General features: G+C 38.6%; 1 protein-coding gene across 2 annotated transcripts in view; it reads right to left on the bottom strand.

Annotated features, from left to right (window-relative positions):
- TOPBP1 (DNA topoisomerase II binding protein 1) overlaps positions 1-23,049 on the bottom strand; it is a 62,444-nt gene that overhangs the window by 25,030 nt on the left and 14,365 nt on the right. For both annotated transcript variants that reach the window (XM_008009092.3, XM_008009094.3), the window contains exons 11-16: positions 19,123-19,481; positions 18,303-18,475; positions 15,004-15,215; positions 12,875-13,161; positions 3,561-3,734; positions 3,363-3,472 (exon numbers count right to left, since the gene is read on the bottom strand). In XM_008009092.3, the coding sequence (XP_008007283.3) occupies positions 3,363-3,472; positions 3,561-3,734; positions 12,875-13,161; positions 15,004-15,215; positions 18,303-18,475; positions 19,123-19,481 (1,315 nt within the window). The remainder of the gene's footprint in view (positions 1-3,362; positions 3,473-3,560; positions 3,735-12,874; positions 13,162-15,003; positions 15,216-18,302; positions 18,476-19,122; positions 19,482-23,049) is intronic.

The raw sequence follows: 23,049 nt of genomic DNA, 5'->3' as shown, positions 1-23,049 counted from the left end.
GTCTTGCTCTGTCACCCAGGCTGGAATGCAGTGGCACGATCTTGGCTCACTGCAATCTCCATCTCATGGGTTCAAGCAATTCTCCTGTCTCAGCCTCCTAGGCAGCTGGGATTACAGGCATGTGCAACCACGCCTGGTAATTTTTATATTTTTAGTAGAGACGGGGTTTCACCACGTTGGGCAGGCTGGTCTTGAACTCCCAACTTCAAGTGATCCACCCGCCTTGGCCTCCCAAAGTGCTGGGATTACAGGCACGAGCCACCGCACTTGGCCCCTATTCAATATTCTCTTGACCTGGGAAAGATCAAGTAAAAACCAAAGGGTAGGTAAAAATTGTATTTCCAAATACAATCACCAAAATAAAGAGAATTTTATCCTTAGGGACACTTAATGTTTTCCATTTTCTAAGTAAGGAGTATCTCTGAACTTTTTAAATAGACAAATGAATTAAGAAGCTGGGCGCGGTGGCTCATGCCTGTAATCTCAGCACTTTGGGAGGCCAAGGCGGGCAGATCACCTGAGTTTGGGAGTTTGAGACCAGTCTGACTAACATGGAGAAACCCCATCTCTTCTAAAAGTACAAAATTAATCAGATGTGGTGGCACATGGTGTAATACCAGCTACTTGGGAGGCTGAGGCAGGAGAATGGCTTGAACCCGGGAGATAGAGGTTGTGGTGAGTCGAGATTATGTCATTGCACACCAGCCTGGGCAACAAGAGCGAAACTCCCTCTCAAAAAAAAAAAAAAAAAAAAAAAAAATTAAGAATAAGAAGTAAGAGGTACTATTGCCTCCTAAATTATATTATAAAAATCTCTATTTCCTACTGACCATGTATCCTCAAACATAACAGTAAAAATACACCTTACCTAATTTGTCAGTCCTCCGAATAACTGTCTCCCTTTCTGCTGTAGTGGTAGATTATCAAGATAATTCAGAAAAACAGAGGAGTATCTCTGCCTGAATCAATTTGGTTCACTATTCAACTCTACTATGACAATATGGAAACCATGAGTTTCAGTCTTCAGAGGCCATTCAAGAACAGACTGTCAGTGGTTGTAGATGGTTTACATCAGGGTTTGGCAAACTTGTTCTTAAAAGGCCAGATGGTAAATATTTTAGACTTTGCAGGCCAAACAATCTCTTCTGCAACAGCTCAACTTTTGTCTTGTATGTGAAAGCAGCCATAGGCAATTTGTAAGTGAAAAGGCATTGCTGTATTCCAATAAAACTTCACTTACAAAAACAGATGAACCAGCCCATCCACCCTTGGTCTACATCAGTGGTTTCAGCAAAAGTGTTACTTCAGAGGTTATTCTGGACATTTGTGAGGGTGATTTTGGTTGTTACAATGTGTGTTTGTATGTTGGAGGGTGCTACTAGCATGCAGTGGGTAAGGTACAGGATGCTGGACATTCTGGGGAACAGTCATGCATATAATTATCTCATCTTGCATGATATTCTAATGTCCCGACAAATTCACGTATGTAAAAAAAGTGGTTTATAATTAGATGAGCCTAGAACCTGTTTGACATATAAACACTTTTTTTTTTCAGTTTTAATATATGCTAACATTCCAAAAAGGTGACTACTGTATAAACTCATGGAAGACCACTGCTACTCATGATATCTGAGCCCCCAGATTGGTCTCAGCCTTGGGACTGTTGGATTTGTGGTGACTTTACATAGGTATACAAACGTATTAATACTCCATCATTTTCTAATATAGTCAGCCTTAGGCATTATATAACTGAACATGTATCTTTTCTATATTATGCAACTTCTATTTCTCCTATGCATCATGGAGTGCTGTACTGCCTGCCGCTTTTTTAAATTATAAAAGTAGGTCGGTTATATTTATAAATTTCATTTTAATAGAGGGTATGTTACACAAATATTTGTAATAAAATGAAGATGCTGTATCTGATGTGTTGCAAAGATCTGGCCTACACGTTTAACTGAAGGCAGAAGACAGTATTGGATGATCTCTTTGGGACAGTCTGGTCCTAGATCAAGAAAGGGAACATTTGGAACAACTTCACTTGAAAACTGCTTACTCTATGAATACATAAATATCATAACTTCTGCATATTAAAAGGCTCTTCCCTTTTATCAATTACCAATTACCAATCCATTTCAGGAAAAGATTTAATATAAACTTTAATGCAATGCACTGGTTCAATTCTGTTTAGGAATTTCAGTAATAAATTGTATTTTTTATACTGAGAGGACTGGCATTTTAAATCGTATAAAAACATACATCCTATATGTTCCCTTGAAAGTCTTATGTCTACATCAAAACAGAATATACAAGGAAACATTCAATTTTGAGGGAAAAAAATATACACACATCCCTTGTGGGGCTACTATGAGAATGAAATGAGATAATGCTCAGCAACTGGCAATAGGTAACATAATAGGTAATTAGATAATAATAGATAACATTACATAATAATTCATAGTAGGTAATACAAATATACTGTAGAAGAGCTGCACTATTTCAAATGGATGTACCAAACACTAAGATGCTTATATCTATTACAGATTAATTTTACTTCTATATTTTCCTGCCCTAATTTCTTTATCAAACAGAAAACAAACTGAAATAAGAGTTACCAAAGAGGAAGATGAAACTAATCATATTCCTGAAATGGTTCATCATTTGTTAAACAAATTCTTATGCTATCTATGAATGGCTGAACACAAGTTATCAACAAAGTAAGCATTACAGAGAGTGGGGGAATACAGTCAACTCAGGACTGGCTGAAATAGGGAAGAGATTCTCAATTCTGGATACTGATGCCATTTGTGCTAGAAATCTGTCTTCTGGTTAGGCTGTCAGGTTGACTGAAGAAAAATCTGATAATCTAAGTTTCCAAAATCTTAAAAAAAAGATAATTAAAACATGCTCAAAAAAGACTATCTTAATAAAGGAGGGCTGCCAGAGTACTTAGTACTACTCCCAGAGAGCTCCAATCTGAAAAATCCTAGTAAAAATAAACTTAATCTCACATCCAGATGTATTACTATTAATAGACTCTAAACTCCTTGAACACAGGGATTCTTTTAAGCTATACTGATCATTCATGTATTCCAAGTTTCTCGAATAGTGGCACAAAATAGGTTCTCCAATGTTTGTTGTGCATACCCTAAAAAATATACATTATATATATATGAGTGAACCGATATGTGACAGGCTATTTTCAACAGATGTGGTAAATTAAAAATCAGCTGGAGAGATTTTGTAGATAAAGATGCATGAAACAACAAAATAAACGTTTCCTTGTATATGCTCACAATAGCTTTAGGTTTCCTTATAAATTTCAGTCATATCACCATGAAACAGAAAGATGTGCCAACTACCTGTAATCTGCTCCTAGAGAGGCTGCAATCCCATTTAGTTCACTTTGCTTCTTACTGAGTTTTTTACTAACACATATCACTACTCTGTGAAGTGGCTTTGGGGCTTCTTCCTGTCCATGGAAAATAAAAGAAACAGATCAGTCATTATTGTCTGAAATGTTATCTAAAACTTCCTTTTAATAAGAGAACTAATCCTACCTTCTCTGACTGGGCCTCTTTCAGTTGAGGGCTGGCAGAAAGAGCGACAGCATTTCGAGAGCTATTTGCCAAAGCGAGTTGCAAGTTTTTGACAATAACTTCTGAGAGCGGTGTACTCAGTTTCCTTTTCTGTTGGCTGGGACATCCTGGAGTTTCCAAGGCTGCAAGTGCATCCTATACATATGAAGGAGAGAGCGAGAAGGAGAAACGAAGAGAGAGAAAGAAGCAAGATGGGTTAATAGGACAGGAAAAAGAAAGAAGGAGAGAGGGGTAAAGAGAGAGAAAGGGGAGAATCCTCAAAATTAATGGGTTACAGTTTAACCTCCTCTAGTTTTCCTCCAAATAACAATGAAAAGAATAAACTAATCGAATCTATATACTGTGAAGAACAAAAATTCCATACTGTCCAGCAAATTGGTTCAAAGAGACTAATAAGCTTACATTTTCAGCAGTGCTTGCCTCTCACCTGAATCTTAGAGTTGAATTTGAAAAAACAAAAACAAAAAAACAAAACAAAACAAAAAAAACAAACTCGGAAGCAAACAAGCAACGATGGATATAATCAAGAAATGAATTATAAAGAAGGTTAGAAAGTCAAAATGAGCTGAGAATTACCAAAAAAAAAAAAAAAAAAAAAAAATCTTCAAAAGTTCAAAATATATTCCTGTTCTAAAGCCACCAACACTTCCCTCCTGAAGGAAGCTACTGTTGTCCGGATGGCTTGCTCATTCTTTTTTGCATGTGTACAGTATTCCATGTATGTATCAGAATGTATTTAACCTGTGTACAACTGATAAGCTTTAGGTTAACAATCTTTTGCTAGTATAATGATGCAATGAATAACCTTGTACACAAACCATTTTGCACATACAAGAGTAAAGGAAACCTTTTAAGCAAAATGTATCTACCAGCCCAGTGCAGTACCTCCTGGCAGTAATCTCAGCTACTCCAGAGAAGTTGAAGCAGGAAGATGGCTCAAGGCCAGGAGTTTGAGACCAGTCTGGGAAACACGGTGAGACCCCATTTCTTAAAAAAACAAAAACAAAAACAAAAACTAAAAAAACAAGACCAACATGTATCTACCAATGTTGACATTTTCATGAGCAAAGTATGAGTGTGTGTATTTTCCAAATGTGCTTGATAACGCAGTAATCAGATTTTTGACAATCTGATGACTAAAAAATTTTATCTGTATGCTTTAATTTTCTACTCTTTTATACTGAATGAGGTTAAATATCTTTGTGTGTGTGTGTGTGTGTGTGTGTGTGTGTATTTTAAGATGGAGTCTTGCTCTGTTGCCCAGGCTGGAGTGCAATGGTGCGATCTTGGCTCACTGCAACCTCTGCCTCCTGGGTTCAAGCGATTCTCCTGCCTCAGCCTCCCGAGTAGCTGGGACTACAGGCATGCACCACCATGCCTGGCTAATTTTTCGTATTTTTAGTAGAGACAGGGTTTCACCATGTTGGTTAGGCTGAATTCGAACTCCTGACCTTGTGATCCTCCTGCCTTTGCCTCCCAAAGTGCTGGGATTACAGGCGTGAGCCACTGCGCCTGGCTATATGTATATTTATATCTAATTTTTTGTGACAACTATCTGCTCCTATCCTTTGCCCATTTGTCCACTGGGTTGTTAGTCTTTTTTTTTTTTAATTGCTTGTATGAATATACTTTTATATTCATTTGTATGAATTTATATATGCATGGATCAACTGTGATAAAATATCCGTGTATTTACTTTCAATTTATCATTTGTCAAATTTTTGCCATGGAGCCTTTTGTTTTTTAGAGATGGAGTCCTGCTTTGTCACCTAAGCTAGAGTGCAGTGGCATGATCATACATCACTATAGCTTGTAACTCCTGGGTTCAAGGGATCCTCTCACCTCAGCCTCCCAGGTAGCTGGGACTTCAGATGCACAACCCTGTGCTCAGGTAATTTTAAAATTTTTCATAGAGACAGGGTCCTGCCGTCTTTCCAAGGCTGGTCTCAAACTCCTAGGCTCAAGCAATCCTCTCTCTTTGGCCTCCCAAAGTGCTGGGATGACAGGTGTGAGTCACCGAGCCTGGCTGGAGAATTTTTTTGTTTTGTTTTTTGAGACAGGGTCTTGCTCTCTTGCCCAGAATGGAGGGCAGTGGCTCGATCCTCGATCTTAGCTCACTGCAACCTCTGCCTCCGGGGCTCAAGCAATCCTCCCATGTCAGCTGGGACTATAGGCGTGTGCCATCACACCCAGTTAGAGAATTTTTAATGCTGTCAAATTCATACAAATCTTCTATTTCTTTTGGAGTGTATGTTACAGTTAGGCCTTCCCCACACTAGGATTATTTTAAAAACAAATTCATGACATGTTTGGGAATTTTTATGGCTTCATTTCTTATGTTTAAATATCTGATCATCTAGGCTGGGTATGGTGGTTCACGCTTGTAATTCCAACACTTTGGGAGGCCAAGGCAGAACTGCTTGAGCCCACGAGTTCCAGACCAGCCTGAGCAACATGGTGAGTGAGACTCTACCTCTCCAAAAAATACAATTAGCTGGGCACAGTGTCATGTACCTGTAGTCTGAGTTACTTAGGAGGCTGAGGTGGGAGGACTGCTTGAGCCCAGGAGGTCGAAGCTGCAGTGAGCCATGATGATGCCACTAAACTCCAGCCCAAGCGACAAAGTGAGATCCTGTTTCAAGGAAAACCCCAAAAGTTGATCATCTAAAAAGTATTCTCATGTAAAGTATGAGCTTTAATTACAAACGTATTCTCAGATGGCTACCTAGTTGTCTAATTTGAATGCTACCTTTATTACATAATATATTCCCCTATTTGTGGAGTATAATCTTATACACTAACTTGATTATTCAGGTGACAACACACTGCTTTAATTACTGCAACTTTACAGGAGGTTTTAATAAATGGTAGGGTTACTCCCTACCTGCAATTATTCTTTTCAGATTTTTTAAATACTGTTTCTGCTTGCATTTTTTTCTAGGATCTACATTACCTTTTCAATATGGTTTGGATTTGTGTCCCCACCCAAATCTCATGTTGAACTGTAATCCCCAGTGATGGAGGAGGAGCCTGGTGGCAGGTGACTGGATTATGGGGGCGGATTTCTCCCTTGCTGTTCTTGTGATAATGAGTTCTCATGATACCTGGTTTGTTTTGAGATGGAGTCTCACTGTTGCCCAGGCTGCAGTGCAGTGGCGCGATCTTGGTTCTATGCAACCTCCACCTCCTGGTTCAAGTGATTATCCTGCTTCAGTCTCTCGATTAGCTGGGATTACAGGCATGTGCCAACACACCCAACTCATTTTTATATTTTTAGTAGAGATGCGGTTTTGCCATGTTGGCCAGGCTGGTCTTGAACCCCTGACCTCAGATGATCCACTCACCTTGGCCTCCCAAAGTGCTGGGATTACAGGCCACTGTGCCTGGATGATATCTGGTTGTTTAAAAGTGTGTGGCATCTCCCCCCGCTATCTTTTCCTCCTCCTCCAGCCATGAAAGACGTGTTCACTTCCCCTTCACTTTCAACCATGACTGTAAGTTTCCTGAGGCCTCCCCAGTAGTGCTTCCTGTACAGCCTGTGGAACTGTGAGTCAATTAAACCTGTTTTCTTTATAAAGTTGGACGTGGTGGCTCACACCTGTAATCCCAGCACTTTGGGAGGCTGAGGTGGGTGGATCACTTGAGGTTGGGAGTTTGAGACCAGCCTGCCCAACACGGTGAAACCCCATCTCTACTAAAAATACAAAAATTAGCCGGGTGTGGTGGTGGGTACCTGTAATTCCAGCTACTCGGGAGGCTGAGGCAAGAGAATTGCTTGAACCCAGCAGGCGGAGATTGCAGTGAGCCGAGATCACGCCACCACACTTCAGCCTGGGCAACAGAGCAAGACTCCGTCTCAGTATAAAAAAATAAAAATAAGAACAAATTACTCGGTCTGGGGTAGTTCTTTATAGCAATGTGCAAGCGGATTAATATGCCTTTACAGATCTTGACGATACTTAAATCTATTTTGCCAAGAACATCGTCTTTCTATATGCTAAACTTTAATTTTTTTAATTTCTTCAAAGCATTTTAGAGAATTCCTCATACAAGAATCAGAAGCTCCCATACCACCTCTACCTGCCTTCAGCACACGTGCCACTAGTACTTTCCTCTACTTAAGTAGATCCCAATGCCTCTCAGACTCAAGCCTCCTGCAAGTCTTCCTTCTCTCATCTGCATCATCAATTGGCTCTCTACTGGCAGTTACACTGGCATATGGTTATTTCTTCTTCTTCTTTTTTTGAGACAGGGTCTCAGTTTGTCACCCAGGCAGGAGTGCAGCGGCATGATCACTGCCCACTGCATCCTCTATCTCCTGGGCTCAAGCAATCCTCCTGCCTCTGCCTCCCAACTAGCTGGGACTACAGATGTGCACCACCACGCCCAGCTAATTTTTGTGTATTTTGTAAAGACAGGGTCTTGCCATGTTGCCCAGATTTGTCTTGAACTCTTGGGACTCAAGTGATCCTCCCGTCTTGGGCTCCCAAAGTGCTGGGATTATGGGCAAGCGCCACTGAGTCTGGCTATTTCTTCTACCTTAAAAAGAAAACAACATTCTTTTGACCCTACTTTGCCCCATAACTACAACTCCATTTTCTTGGCTCCCCTTTATGGCAAGACTCCTTCAAAAATCATTGTTTACACTCAATGTCTCCCATTCTTCTCATTTCTTTATGAACCCACACCAGCTTCCATCTCCATCATGCCACCAAAACCCTTATTGTTATGATGACACCATTGACCTCCATAATGCTAAATCCACTGGCCAATTTTCTATTCTCACCTTTCTTGATCTTTGAGCAGTACTGGACATAGTTAACCCCTCCTCCCTCTTTGAAATACTTGGCTTCTAAAATAATCTCTAGGCTTTCCTCCTCTCTTATAGCTCCTTCTCAGTCTCCTTTGCTGGTTCCTCCTCTAAAGGTGAGCACCTCAAGGTGTTCCTTAGAGCTCTTTTCTTCAGCTGGGCATGTTGGTTCACACCTATAATCCCAACACTTTGGGAGGCCAAGGCAGGAGGATTGCTTGAGTCCAGGAATTTAAGGCCAGCCTGGGCAGTGTGGTAAGATCCCCGTATCTACAAAAAAATTAAAAATTAGCCAGGTGTAGTGACATGCACCTGAAGTCCTAGTTGCTTTGGAGGCAGAGGTAGAAGTATTGCCTGAGTCCAGAGGTCAAGGCTGTAATGGGCTATAATCATGCCACTACACTCCAGCCTGGATGACACAGCGAGACCTTGTCTTAAACAAAACAAAACAAAACAAAACAAACCCTCTTTCCTTTCTTCGCCTTCTCCTGTTCTCTTGGCATCTGTCCTCACATGGCTTTACATATTACCTACAAACTCAGAACCCCAAATTTTTATCTCCAGCCCAAACCATTCCTCAAACTTCCAGCTTTATTTGCAACTGCCTATTTAACAACTACTTGGATATCTAACAGGCATCTCCAACTTAATGTGTCTAACGTGTGAACTCTTCATCTTTAGGCTCCAATCCCAACCTGTTCTGTTCAACTCAGTTGATTGGCAACTCCATTCTTCTCATCTCTCAGACCAAAAATTTGAAAAGAATCAAATTTTAAAACCTACCATGTATTGTAGAAAACTGATTTCAAATGATTGAGAATTCTTAACATCTAGACATCTTCATAAAACTATCTGAGTTCAAAGATAAAAGGAAAGGCCAGGCGTTGTGGCTCATGCCTGTGATCCCAGCACTCTGGGAGGCCAAAGTGGACAGATCACTTGACATCAGGAGTTCGAGGTCAGTCTGGCCAATATGGCAAAACCCTGTCTCTACTAAAAATACAAAAACTCACCAGGCATGGTGGCGCATGCCTGTAATCCCAGCTACTCGGGAAGCTGAGGCAGGAGAATCGCTTGAACCCGGGAGGCAGAGGTTGCAGCAAGCCGAGATCGTGCCACTGCACTCCAGCCTGGGTGACAGAGCGAGACTATGTCTTAAAAAAATAAAAAAAAGATAAAAGAAAAATCCACATGACCTCCAGGCAAAAAGATGAAATAACTTACAAAGACAAGATAATTTAATTAGATTGGCATCAGATTTTTTTCAAAAACAACACACACAAAGCAAGGCAGTAGTGGAAGAGCATTTTCAGGAAACTCAAGAAAAAAAACAGCAAACTAAGAATAGTACATCCAAACAATCTGTAGAAGAAACAAGGCCATAGGAAAAGTTATGAACATGCATAACTCAAAGGATACACACATAACTCAAGTGTACACACAGATTCCTGAGGAACCTACTAGAAAATGAACTTCATCATACCAAAGCTGACAGGAAAGCTTCAAAAAGAAGAGTACTATTTCATATATTTGACTATAGAGTTAAGACCAAAACGAGGGTGGGGTCTGTGGGTTGAAAAAATACATTTTCCCTCCTGAAAAAGTGAAAAAATATGCAATGAAAACCAGAAGAGAGAAAAGGGGGAAACAGAATAAAATCTTCTATACAGGCAATTAGTGGGAGCCAAAAACATAATTGAAAACTGACAAATAATAAAGAATACCATTTAAGTAGGAAGAGGTATGCATCATCATGCCAGCTAATTTTTCCAACTTTTTGTAGATGTGGGGTCTCACCATGTTGCCCAGGCTGGTGTCCAACTCCTGCCTCAAGTGATCCAGCCCTGATCAGCCTCATAATGTGCTGGGATAACAGGCATGAGCCACTATGTCCAGCCATCCTTGTACTTATTTCTTTTTGAGACAGGGTCTTGCTCTGTCATTCAGGCTGGAGTACAGTGGTAGGAGAGCTCACTACAGCCTCCAACTCCTGGGCTCAAGCCATCTTGCCCCCTCAGCCTCCTGAGTACCTAGGACTACAGGTGCACTCCACCAAGCCCAGCTAATTAAAAAAAAAATTGTTAGAGATGGGGGTCTCGCTATTTTGCCCAGGCTGGTCCAGAACTCCTGGTCTCAAGTGATGCTCCCACCTCAGCCTCCCAAAGTGCTGGGATTACAGATGTGAGCCACCACACCCAGCCCCTTGTACCATTTTTATTTTGCAACTTTTTATAAGTTAGAAATTATTTTGAAGTAAAAAGTGAAATAAAACAGCTTATAATAGCAAGTATCAGCAAAGATGAGGAACACTGGGTACACTCAACACACTACTGGTGGAAGCATAAACTGGTATAATCACTTTGGCAAAAAATTTGTCGTTCTCTACTGAAGCGGAAATAGAATCCAACAATTTCACTTCTAGGTATATACCACATAGTAATACACACACATAGACTCCAAGAGACATGCACAAGAATGCTCACAGTAAAATTATTTTGTAAGGGCAAAAAACCAGTAACCAACTAAATGCCCATCAACAGTACACTGGAAATGTAAATTCTGTATATCCATACAAAGGAATAAATAAATGAACTATATTTGCATGCAGCAAAACAGATACATCTAAATAAGGATTAAAGCATAATTTAAAAAAAGCAGACTCAAAAGAACGCATACTATGATACCATATATTTAAAAGTCAAAAACAAGCATAACAAAACTATAGTGTTAGAAGTCAGGAGTATACTTTAGGGAGGAAGCAGTGATGGAGCCACAAGGAAGAGTTTATAGTACTGACCATGGTCTCTATCTGAACGTGTATAGTGGCTTCCCAATGATTAACCCTGATATTTCATTAGCAGTATACTTATTGTACTGCTCTGATGTATATTAATTAAAAATTAAGTTTAAATAAGAGGTGAATTTTTTGGTAGGGAGGGAAGGTGAGGCCTAATAGATGGTCAATTTTGTGATTATTCCATAGGCCCTTTCATGTTTTGAGTAAATAATTCAGCATACCATATTATATCAGTTTGAAGAACCACTGATTATAAGATGAAGCATTATGTGCCATCAAAAAAGAAAGAAAAAGGAGAAAAAACACTGCTCAATATTATGACTCTAAACAATAAAATCTTTAAATGTGCTTTTTGTACTGACGCTATTCAGAACTATCAGCTTTCCACCACAGCAAAACTTTTATTGCAAAGTATCTATATAAGAATGGTCTCAATGACTGAAAATATTTCTACTATTTTCTTGCCTACTAATATTATTACATTTGCTCTTCAGAGAGTCTGTGAGTTACAAGACTTCAGAGATCATCTGGATTTTATAGATGAGAATAATGAAGCCGAAAGAGGTTGACTTGCTTTTAAAAGGCAGTAGGAGGCAAAGAAGAGGCTTGATCCTATACCTCACAGTTCCCAAGACTGATTTTCCTTTATTTCTTAAGGGATATGGACCTGAGTATTAATCACAGTACAAAATGTTACCTCAGAAGAGATTTCATGTGAAAACTTAGAATTTTGAGTTTAATAGTAAAGACTTTTTTTTTCATGTGGTTCACTGGAATTCTCACCAAAAATAAAGACATAAATTAGCTTGGGGAAAATTGTCCTGGATATCAGTTAACATTTATTTTCTGAATATGAATAATCCGTAAACTTTCTAGTAAGTCTGCTCCAAAACACACTAATAAAAATTATTAAAACATTGCTTCTAAATACCCTACAAGCAAAAATATCAACAGACGAATGAGTAAAATAATTCTGCAAAGGTTTGTAGATAAAGAAATCATAGACAATGGTTTGAACGGCCACTTAAGACGTCAAAAGCTCCTAAAGAAATAGTGATGAAAATCAGCTTTGGAAAATAAAAGAAAACCATTTGGAAGATTTTATTAGCCCCTGATTTGCAAACAAATTTTTCAGAAAGGGAGCCATACTATACTGCTCAGGAGATCAAACTAAAACACAGACTTAACTCGTGTCTTTACAGGAAACAATTCAAGTCAGGTGATATACACACATTTTCAGAAGGCAAATCGTGGCTGTACTCTGAGAACCAATAATAAAGTAGCAGTGTGTTTACATTTTATAGTTTATAAAGTGATTTCATCATTTGATCTTTATAATCTATGAATTTTCAGAGCAAATATTATCTTCTTTGTATGAAGAAACAAACTGAAGCTCAGGTATGTTAAATGATCGGCCTAGTCATACAGTTCAAGATTGATCTAGTACTTGAACCCAGATGTCCTAATTTCACACCATATTTATCTATAGCTCTTACCTTAACCCTAAATGTATATTGGAACTCAAAACATTCAAACGCAATAACAAAAATCTACTTGCCAACATCTCTGGAAAATTTACTACTACACTTTAGAGGTGATGCCGAATTTGGTGCTTTAACTTTAAACGGTAAAACTATTAACTCTGGGACTATTGCCTATAAACCTTACCTTCACATCAAAGGAAGGCTTGAAGAGTTTGTCCTTGGACAGGAATTTTGATGGTGTATCCAGGTGTAGTGAGGGCTCCTTCTGAAGTGGTTGTCCTACTGCTGGGGAGGCTGAAACCTGTCTGGCATGTTGTGAGACCACAGCACGGAAAGCTTTACTCTGAAAGCGATTCATATCTAAAGGTGTAATGACGGTTTTTCTGTGAGTTTGCAGGCGTGTGCCAGGATGCTCTGCAGTATCTGAATTTAGATTGATTCCATTTGTTATTTCTGTTTCCAAACTTTGTTCTAGAGATTTAAAATGAAAAGAAACAAATATGAGCCACTAATGCCCACTTTTTTCCAGTACACAAGAAGTAATGTTTTACATCTGTTTTATTTCCTTTCTTTCTTGCATAACTCTTGGGCTCAAGTGATCCATCTACCTTGTCATCCCAATCTAACTGTTAGTTTTCATGTCAATTCTCAGTACACTTTAAATGACAAAATTATATACCTACTTTCCAAGAAACAAACCAAATTATGCATTAAATATATGTTGAGTTAGACAAGCACATTAACTGAAAAACTAAAAATAGATTTCCTGTTTCATCTTGCTATGTCTCAATAAGCCTATTTGCCAAAAATTGTATCAGTGAATGTCTTTCTAGTCAATGACAGGCTAAAAAGAAAATCTGAGTTACTCAGAGTTAACTACAGTAAAGTTTTGGAAAGCCCTTAATCAAATTTTAATACGACCTAAACATCACTTAGCCTCAGTCATAAAATTACCAGTCTGTCTGGCAAAATAAGTAATGACTCTGAGAGGTGTTCCCAAGCTGCTGATATGCCCCTGAAGTTTGCCCAGGAATGCTATTATCTTACAAGAGAGGGTACTGTATTCTTCCACCTCTGCCTTCCACCTGTTTTCAACATTTAACAAAAAAAACTTATTAGATAGCTGCTCCATGCCAGGCCTAGTGTTAGACACGGGAAATACAGAATTCACAAGACATGCATGTTCACTGCCTTTCTGGAACTTATAATTTAGCAGGGAGACACAAAATAAACCACCATTATAACACCAAGGTAAGAGATAAAAGGGATGATACAGAGTGTCATGGTGAAACAAAACATTACACCAAGACAAAGGCCATACTTAGTGAGTCAAGAAAGGCTTCCCAAGACAGTGTGGCGATTCCTCAAGGATCTAGAACTAGAAATACCATTTGACTCAGTGATCCCATTACTGGGTATATAACCAAAGGATTATAAATCATGCTACTATAAAGACACATGTACATGTATGTTTATTGTAGCACTATTCACAATAGCAAAGACTTGGAACCAACCCAAATGTCCATCAATGATAGATTGGATTTGGATTAAGAAAATGTGGCACATATACACCATGGAATACTATGCAGCCATATAAAAGGATGAATTCATGTCCTTTGTAGGGACATGGATGAAGCTGGAAACCATCATTCTGAGCAAACTATCACAAGGACAGAAAACCAAACACCGCGTGTTCTCACTCATAGGTGGGAATTGAACAATGAGAACACTTGGATACAGGGCGGGGAACATCACACACCGGGGCTTGTTGTGGGGTAGGGGGATGGGGGAGGGATAGCATTAGGAGAAATACCTAATGTAAATGACGAATTAATGGGTGCAGCAAACCAACATGGCACATGTATATATGCAACAAACCCACATGTTGTGCACAAGCACCCTAGAACTTGTGCACAAGCACCCTAGTATAATAATAATTAAAAAAAAAAAAAAGAAAGAAAAAGAAAAAAAAGAAAGGCTTCCCAGTGAAAGTGGTATCTTAGCTGAGAACTGAAAGATAAGAAGGAAGAGCTGGCAACTGTGAGGTGGTCTACAGGAAACATGCAGAAGCCCAAAGATAAGAGGAGAGAGAGCACATTAATTACGTGGTATGTTACTGTGAGCCATAGAAGGAATCAACAATAAACAGGAGCCAAGCTTACATCTTTAGACTTCAAACACTGAGACCCTCACTGCACCCAATGTGAAAAGCGAAAATCAATGACCTTTCCTAAACACAAGCATTGGCACATTTATATCCCAGAAACCATCTAGTTGTAAATATATATAAAATAACAGAATAAAAGTATTAACCTTCTTCAGATGAATTTTCAATCAGAAAATGGCTTTCGTCTGCTCTCTTTCCCGTTCTAGCAGTCTCCAACAGCCAAGCTATAGTAACTGCAGGTAAATTCCACTTCTTTGCAGCTTCATATTTAGAGCCACCAGGTTCTTTCAATATAAGATGAGTACTGGCAAACATGCCTTTCTTTGCATTGGATTTGCGAACAAAGTATTCTTGAACACTGAAATTTATATTTAAAGAAGTGGAAATGGTCACATATACAATTCACCCGCAACACTAAGAACAAAATTTCCAACACAACAGTGTGGTTAGAGATCATGTAAGTATAAAAAAAAATACTGATTAAAAGTTGGTTTATTCTATCTGAAATCAAGCTAATCCCCTTACAAATGCTTACTCTAGGGTAAAAACGTATTGCTGTAACAAACTTTTTATAAAAACATAATTAGACATATTATGTTTTTAGACAATTAGACCATTATGCATAATTAGACATGCAAAGAACCGACAGCAAAATTACGTCCTTTTGAGACAGGGTCTTGTCTTGGTATGTTGTCCAGACTGGAGTGCAGTGGCACAATCACAGCTCACTGCAACCTCCACTTCCCAGGCTCAAGCTATCCTCCCACCTCAGCCTCCCCGGTAGCTAGGACTACAGGTGTAGTTCCTAACCACCACATCTGGCTAATTTTTTGTATTTTTTGTAGAGATGGGGTTTCACCATGTTGCCTAGCCTGGTCTCAAACTCCTGAGCTCAAGTGATCCTCCTGCTTCAGCCTCCTAAAGTTGGGATTACAGGCGTGAACCACCTCACATAGCCAAAATTACTTCCTAAATTAGTTATCACCCCCACACTTTGTCCTTTCCTCCCAAAAGAAGGCAAGGAAGAAGTGACAGGAGCAAAGAGTATAAATAACACATTATTATTATTTTTTAACCTACCACAACTTTCCAAAGCATTTCTACATATTATCTCATTTGATCCTCTCAATATTTAAGTATCGATATGGGAAAAAATACAGAGAAATTAAGTGCCTCAAGATCATAGGATATTACACACAGAGAACACAGGGCAGACAAAGAAGTCTACGACTTGAGAGTGAACAGAATTCCGTGATTTCTTTGATGACTTCTGGGTTTTACGTTCCAGTTCCCAACTTTTCAGATTTTTAAATTTCCCATGTTTCCTAGCACCTTTTTTCTATGTTATGTGTTTATCCTAGTACTTTTATAACTTCATTTTTTATATTTAACCCACTAATCCATTCAGTACTTATTTAGATATGAGATATTGCTCCAACTTTAATGAATCCTATTTATTGAATAAGCCATGTCTTCCTTAATAATTTGAAATGTCACTTTTATCATAAATTCCTTTGTGTATTTGAGTCTCCTGCTACTCTTGCTGTCCCTGAATTAAACTTTCTGCTACACGCAACTACACTGTTATTTAGTGAAGTTTCACAAAATATATGTTTGTTTGTTTTCTGAGACGGGGTCTTGCTCTGTCCTCCAGGGTAGAGTACAGTGGCACCACTGTGACTCACTGCAGCCTTGACCTCCCAAGCTCAAACAATACTCTCACCTCAGCCTCCCAAATAACTTGAGACTACAGATTTATGCTACACTGCCTGGCTCATTTTTAAAATTTTTTTAAAAGACAGAGTCTTAGTATATTGCACAGGCTAGTCTTGAACTTGGCCTCCTGCCACAGCCTCTCAAAGTGCTAGGATTACAGGCATGAGCCACCACAGCTGGCCACAAAATGTATTTTAATAACTGTTAGGGCTAGTCTCAATTATTCTATTTCAGAATTTGCATGACTTTCCTGCTGAATGCAGCTTTAGTTGCATCCAGTGGAGTCTGTTGTCATGTATGTTATTATCTGCTACAATTTTGGTTTTAAAAGAATTTTTTTGTTTCATATAATTCAAACAGAAAACAGCAAAAAAAGAAATATACAGCTTAATGAATTATTATAAGGTGAAACCCTTAAGTCCACCACCCACGTCAGAAGACAGAATCTCGCTAACCAGTCCAGAACCTCTCCAACATGCCATACAACCCCCGTTCCCTCCCTTCTTAACAGTAGCCACTATTTGGGCTTTTTTTTTGAAGACAGGGTTTCATTTTGTTGCCCTGACTGGAATATAGTTGTGTGATCATAGCTCACTGCAGCCCTGGTCTGCTGGGCTTAAGCAATCCTCCTGCCTTAGCCTCCTGAGTAGTTGGGACCATAAGCACATGCCACCATGCCTGGCTCATTTTTTAAAAATTATTTTTTAAATAGAGATGAGGTCTCACTATGTTGTCCAGGCTGGTCTTAAACTCCTGAGCTCAAGCAATCTTTTGGCCTCCCAAAGTGCTGGGATTACAGGTATGAGCCACTGTGCTCAGTCTATTTGGACACTTACAGTAATCACTTCTTTACTTTTCTATAATCAAATAATGGCATCTTTAAAGACTATATTTAGGCTTTTGCTTTTTCATGTCTTTTAGCTTATAGGTTCCTACCTTCTTTTCCGTGCCCTTAATATACATTCGTTGAAGACACTGGATCATTTATGCCATAGAGTTGTACCAAAGTCTGGGTCTTGCTGATTATATCATTGTGGTGTAGTTTAACGTGTTATTCTGCTGTTTGCATTTCCTATAAATTGGGAATTGGATCTAGAAGCATCATCAGATTGAGGTTTGATTATTTTGGCAAGACTACTTCAAAGTGGTGGTGTATTCTTCATAAGAAGGCACATCATACCTTGTCCCTTTATTGTGTGATTAACTATTGATGTTCAATGCCTAGATGCTTTCATTCATTAGGGGTTACAATCTTATCATTCTTTGTTTATTTGTTTGTTGAAACATCTTTAAAAATGGAAACTTTGCCATATCCACTATCATGTTACCCTGAGGCAAACTGCACAGGAAATGCAAGTTAAATTACTTGATCCTTTCCTTTTGTCAGCTTTCAAAGTAATAGACTGGTTCCCTAGCATCTTTCAAAGATCATCAATTACCTTAGTTTATTTGGTGTCATTATGAAGTCATGACTTAAACACTATTTCATGTATTTGGATCCACTGCAGTTATTATCTCTTATGATACCTAAGTCTTCATCTTTGGACAATGGAGGTACTTTTTTTTTTAAGGCTAGTCAAGTGAAGCAGTGGGAGGGGAGAAGGAACCATATAACATCCATAAATATAATAAAGACACCCAACCAAATTCTAATTTGAATGCTCTCCAAGAAGTCAAAATAAATAAAAAGATACACCAACACAACAGGTGCATTAAAAAGATCACATACCTTGCTCCAAGGAGGTTTGCTAGGAATGTTAAAGACTCTTTTTCTGCTCCAGCACACTGGCTAAATGAAATAACACAATCCTCTAAAGGAGTCATTCCTGTCATTACTGGGACTGGTGTGAAGAGAGGATTCGACTTTGGATCAAACAAAGTCTGATAGTCTATGCAAGTAACCTTTTAAAAACAAGAGAAACAGTAAAGCCAACCTGAAATAAGCAGCCAGTGGTTAACACTCATGCAGGCACACGAGCAATAATTTAGTTTTGATAAGAAGAAGTTTTACTTTAATACAAACCTGTGTATGCTCATTCTCAATACATTTCATATCATAACGTTAAAATATACATATACATACACACATATGCATACATCGACTGATTACATTAGGATATTACAATCAGTAAGATCTATCATTGGAGTTATTGAATGTTGCTTTACATTTCATTCCTTCCAATGTATTATACTATTTTTCTCATAATTCTTGGAACGTTAAAAAAAAAAAAATCAACAGTGAAATTACCCGTGATGCTCTGGTTGTAAGAAAACAGGACAAATAATATGAGATGACCCTATAGTGACCTCCTAAGAAGGAATGTTGCTGCTGTGGCCTCTGGGAAAGATTAACCTCTACCGTATCAGGATTAGGCCCAAGAAACTTGCACATTTAACTTTAGAATTTCCCTTGCTAAAAGCAAAATCAAAAGTGTTCAAATCCAAACACTGATTTACTGTAACTGAACTGCCTAAGAAACAAACAATATCCTTCTTGGCACTCAGATATTCTTCAATACTTTATTTCAACCACTACAGTGTTGTCTTACCAGCCACGTGTTTGTAACAACTTCTCCCACAGTGGCTTCTACTTCACACCCCAGCAGAGGAACCACAGCATAATCGGCAACAGCTCTGCTCAGAAGGGACATGATTTTCCCAGCATTTTCTTTTATGATGTTTGCAATGTTAGATTCATTTTCATTACTAAAACCCAAAACAAGGAAACTCTTTTGGCTAAATAAGCCTTCTTCAGTAATTGTAGAAACATCAGGTATGCAATGACTGACAGAAGACTGGTTTTCTTCTTGCAAAGAAACGTGAGTAGAATCATCCAAGGGCTCAGCACGAGTAGAATCATTAAAGGGCCTAACTTCAGACTTCTCGGCTTCAGACGTCTTAGCCTCCACTGAAAGAGAAAAGTAAATGTTTTCTAACCAACAATTTACCCTATAAAGTTCATTTCTAGCCAAGGATCTTAATGTAACATGGAATCTGAGAATTTTGACCATACTTACAAAACTAAAGCTTACATGTATAATAAAGGGATATGGATTCACCCCGTCTTTGGGGTTACCAAGAGTCCTTATCAGTATTACCATCGTCCACTAGGAAGGACAAGAGCAATCATGTTAGTCCTAGGTATTCCTAGTATAACAGACACTTGAATTTGTTTAAAATTATATAGCTCCTACAGGACTGTCTTAGTTCCAAAACTGGTTTAGATGATTTACCATAAAACTAACAAAATATCATTAAGAAAAACAATTAACAAGTCTAAATGGTGTAACTGTCAAGCCCTTAACATGGAACATGTTAATATGGAAATAACTATAAGGAAGTGGCTGGCAAATCCTAAAATATTTATTGTCTACTCCTTTAGAGAAAAAGTTTGCCCTGCTACATGATTCCAACAAGGCTGGAAGCTATTCAAGAATCATTCTTTCATTTATATAAGCACTGTGACTAAGTGCTTTACATGCATGTAATGATCACATAATGCTAACTGTGAGGCTGATACTATCAGCACGTCCCTTCTGTCCAAAAGGAGTCTCAGGCTTGAAAAGGCTATGTAACTTGCCTGAGGTCACACAGTTAAGTGGCAGAAATGAGATACGAACCACAGTCTGTCTGACTCCAGAGTTCATAACACCAGGTTATAGTGCCATCTTCGTACTTCTATCCTCATCTCCAATAGACACTAGCATTTTCATTTTTAAGTAAATTGTAATATATATTAGGAACTTGTAAATTAAGTACATTGCAATATATATTAGGAACTTATGACTCCTACTAAACATAAGTATTAAAATTGTTCTTATTCACACTAAGGAAGCATAGTTTTGTCTACAGAGTTTACTGATCAGTAAGTCAGGAGAGATGGGTTCTAGTTTTATAGCCTCTTTGACCCTTGGTTTCATAATACAAGGAATAAAAGACAATAGTATACTTAGAATTTATAGATATACTCATGAGAACGAATATGCTTAGATGGAATTAAAGGTGACGCAATACTATAAAACATTCCGGAAAGTTCTTTTAACGGTTTTGTTAAAATGTAAACAGTTTGTTTTATAAGTGAAACCTTTTTATTTTTTGCAAGTACAATTATTTTGCAGTCACATCTAGGAGAAAAAAAAACTTTGTTCGATGTCTACATGTTGTTGGTAAGATGGGAAGGAGGAAGAAATCCAGTAGAATTTTAGACTACTACTATAAAAACAAAGTAGAAATACTAAGTTCTTAATAAACCATCAGTAAAACTCTGAAGTTAAGAGACTCATAACAAACTAACATGTTTTACAGCAGTTCTTTCCATTTATTTTAGCAGTAGGATCTCTTTTCAAACAGATCGCATCCAAAAGCCTAAGAGATACTATTATTCAAAAAGCTCCCCTAGGGCTGGGCGCGGTGGCTCAGGCCTGTAATCCCAGCACTTCGGGAGGCCGAGGCAGAAGGATCACAAGGTCAGGAGTTTGAGACCAGCCTGGCAAATATGGTGAAACCCCATCTCTACTAAAAATACAAAAATTAGCTGAGCATGGTGGCGTGTGCTTGTAATCCCAGCTACTTGGGAGGCTGAGGCAGGAGAATCGCTTGAATCCAGCAGGTGGAAGTTGCAGCGAGCCACGACCATGCCACTGCACTCCAGCCTGGTGACAAAGGAGACTCCATCTCAAAAAAAAAAAAAAAAAAACCTCCCTTAAATCGAAAGCAATTCTAAGAATTAATTATAAAATATTTTACTATAGATATTCTCAGATGCTTGGTGATCCACTGAGATTTACTATCACTTAATCCTTACAAAGTCAGTAAACCACTAGCAGCCTTAGAAAGGAAGGTTTAAGAAACTAATCACCTGCCCTACACCAAGTACCCTTGTCTGAAGGACAGTATATAAAATCGCTGGCTGGGTGTGGTGGCTCATGCCTGTAATCCCAACACTCTGGGAGGCTAAGACAGGAGGATCACATGAGGCCAGGAGTTTGAGACCAGCCTGGCCAACATGGTGAAACCCTATCTCTACTAAAAAAACAAAAATTAGCTGGGCGTGGTGGTGCACACCTGTACTCCCAACTACTAAGGAGGCTGAGGGAAAAGAATTGCTTGAACCCGGGAGGAGGGGGTTGCAGTGAGCCGAGATTGTGACACTATACTCCATCTTCAGTGATGGAGTGAGACCCTGTCTCAAAAAAAAAAAAAAAAAAAAAATCGCTTTCAGTTAATTTGTGGCTTCTTTATACCAGAGCATCCTGGAAAATTTGGATGATCTTCTGATGTGATACAATACTAAAGCATAAGTAAATGGTTTGAGAAAAGTCAATTTTGTAGTACAGAACAGTGTAAATAAAAAAGGAATGCTAGGAATTCCCTCTCAAGAAATATGGTGAGCTAGGATCTTTGAAACCCTCTCACTAAAAACACTTCAAAATATAGGATAAAATATTAAAATCCAGACCACTAAAGTGGTTACTAAATCTAGAACATTAAGTAGTTACTAAAGCTAATGGTTAGTCAAAATCTATTAAATATTTGTGCAGTAACCCAGACCCTTGGAATGTAAAGGTATCACACAAGAGACAGGAGCCAATCCTTTGGATTCATAAAAATTAGAGGTAAAGCAGAGTATCGCCTGAGAGAACAAACCCAGAACCCATGAAGAGACATACCTTTAGTAAACAGACCAAAACCAACCAACCAACCAACCAAGCAACCAACAACAAATCTGCCCTGCAAAGGAAAAGGTCAAGAACACTGGCTTTGGGTCAAGCGGAAAAAATATCTCTTGAGAATTTGTTCATCAGAGGCTGGTCCTCAAAGTAGGTTTGGGTATAAATTCATACTAGCTGGATGGTCTAAGAAACCTCCAGCCAATACACCAACTTATAGGTGTACTGAGTTTGTAAACTCCTAGGCACCTAGACCCAAACATGAACCTTTTCTGGGATAACAATTCCCTACCCCAAGTTTCTTAGAATTCCTAGAGTCCTAGTAAGTACAAGTTCACAATAAAAATCACAAAACACAAGAAAACCAGGCACCATAAATACCAACCAACAGAACAATTCACAGATGTTTTAATAGGTTTAATGTGTTTTAAGAAATAAAGAACAAAAAATACAAATACAAAATGACAGACTTGGCTGGGTGTGGTGGCTCACACCTGTAATCCCAGCACTTTGGGAGGCTGAGGTGGGAGGACTGCTTGAGCCCACGAGTTCAAGACCAGCCTGGGTAACACAGTAGCACCCCATCTCTATTTTTAAAAGTAAAAAAATAAATGACAGACTATTTAAAAAGCTAAAACTTCTAGGAATTGAAAAATTAATTATTAAAACAGAAAATTTAATAGATGGGTAAAACAGATTAGGCAATAACTGAAGAGACGATTCGTGATCTGGAAAATTGAGTGACCCATGTACAAAGCAAATGGGAGTTAAGAAAATATAGAGAATGGGGGAGAGGCAATATTCAAA

This window comes from Chlorocebus sabaeus, chromosome 15 (assembly GCF_047675955.1).
Source record: "Chlorocebus sabaeus isolate Y175 chromosome 15, mChlSab1.0.hap1, whole genome shotgun sequence".
Taxonomy (NCBI): Eukaryota; Metazoa; Chordata; class Mammalia; order Primates; family Cercopithecidae; genus Chlorocebus; species Chlorocebus sabaeus.
Note: the sequence above shows the minus strand (reverse complement) of the source record. Positions and strands in the feature narration are given on the sequence as shown.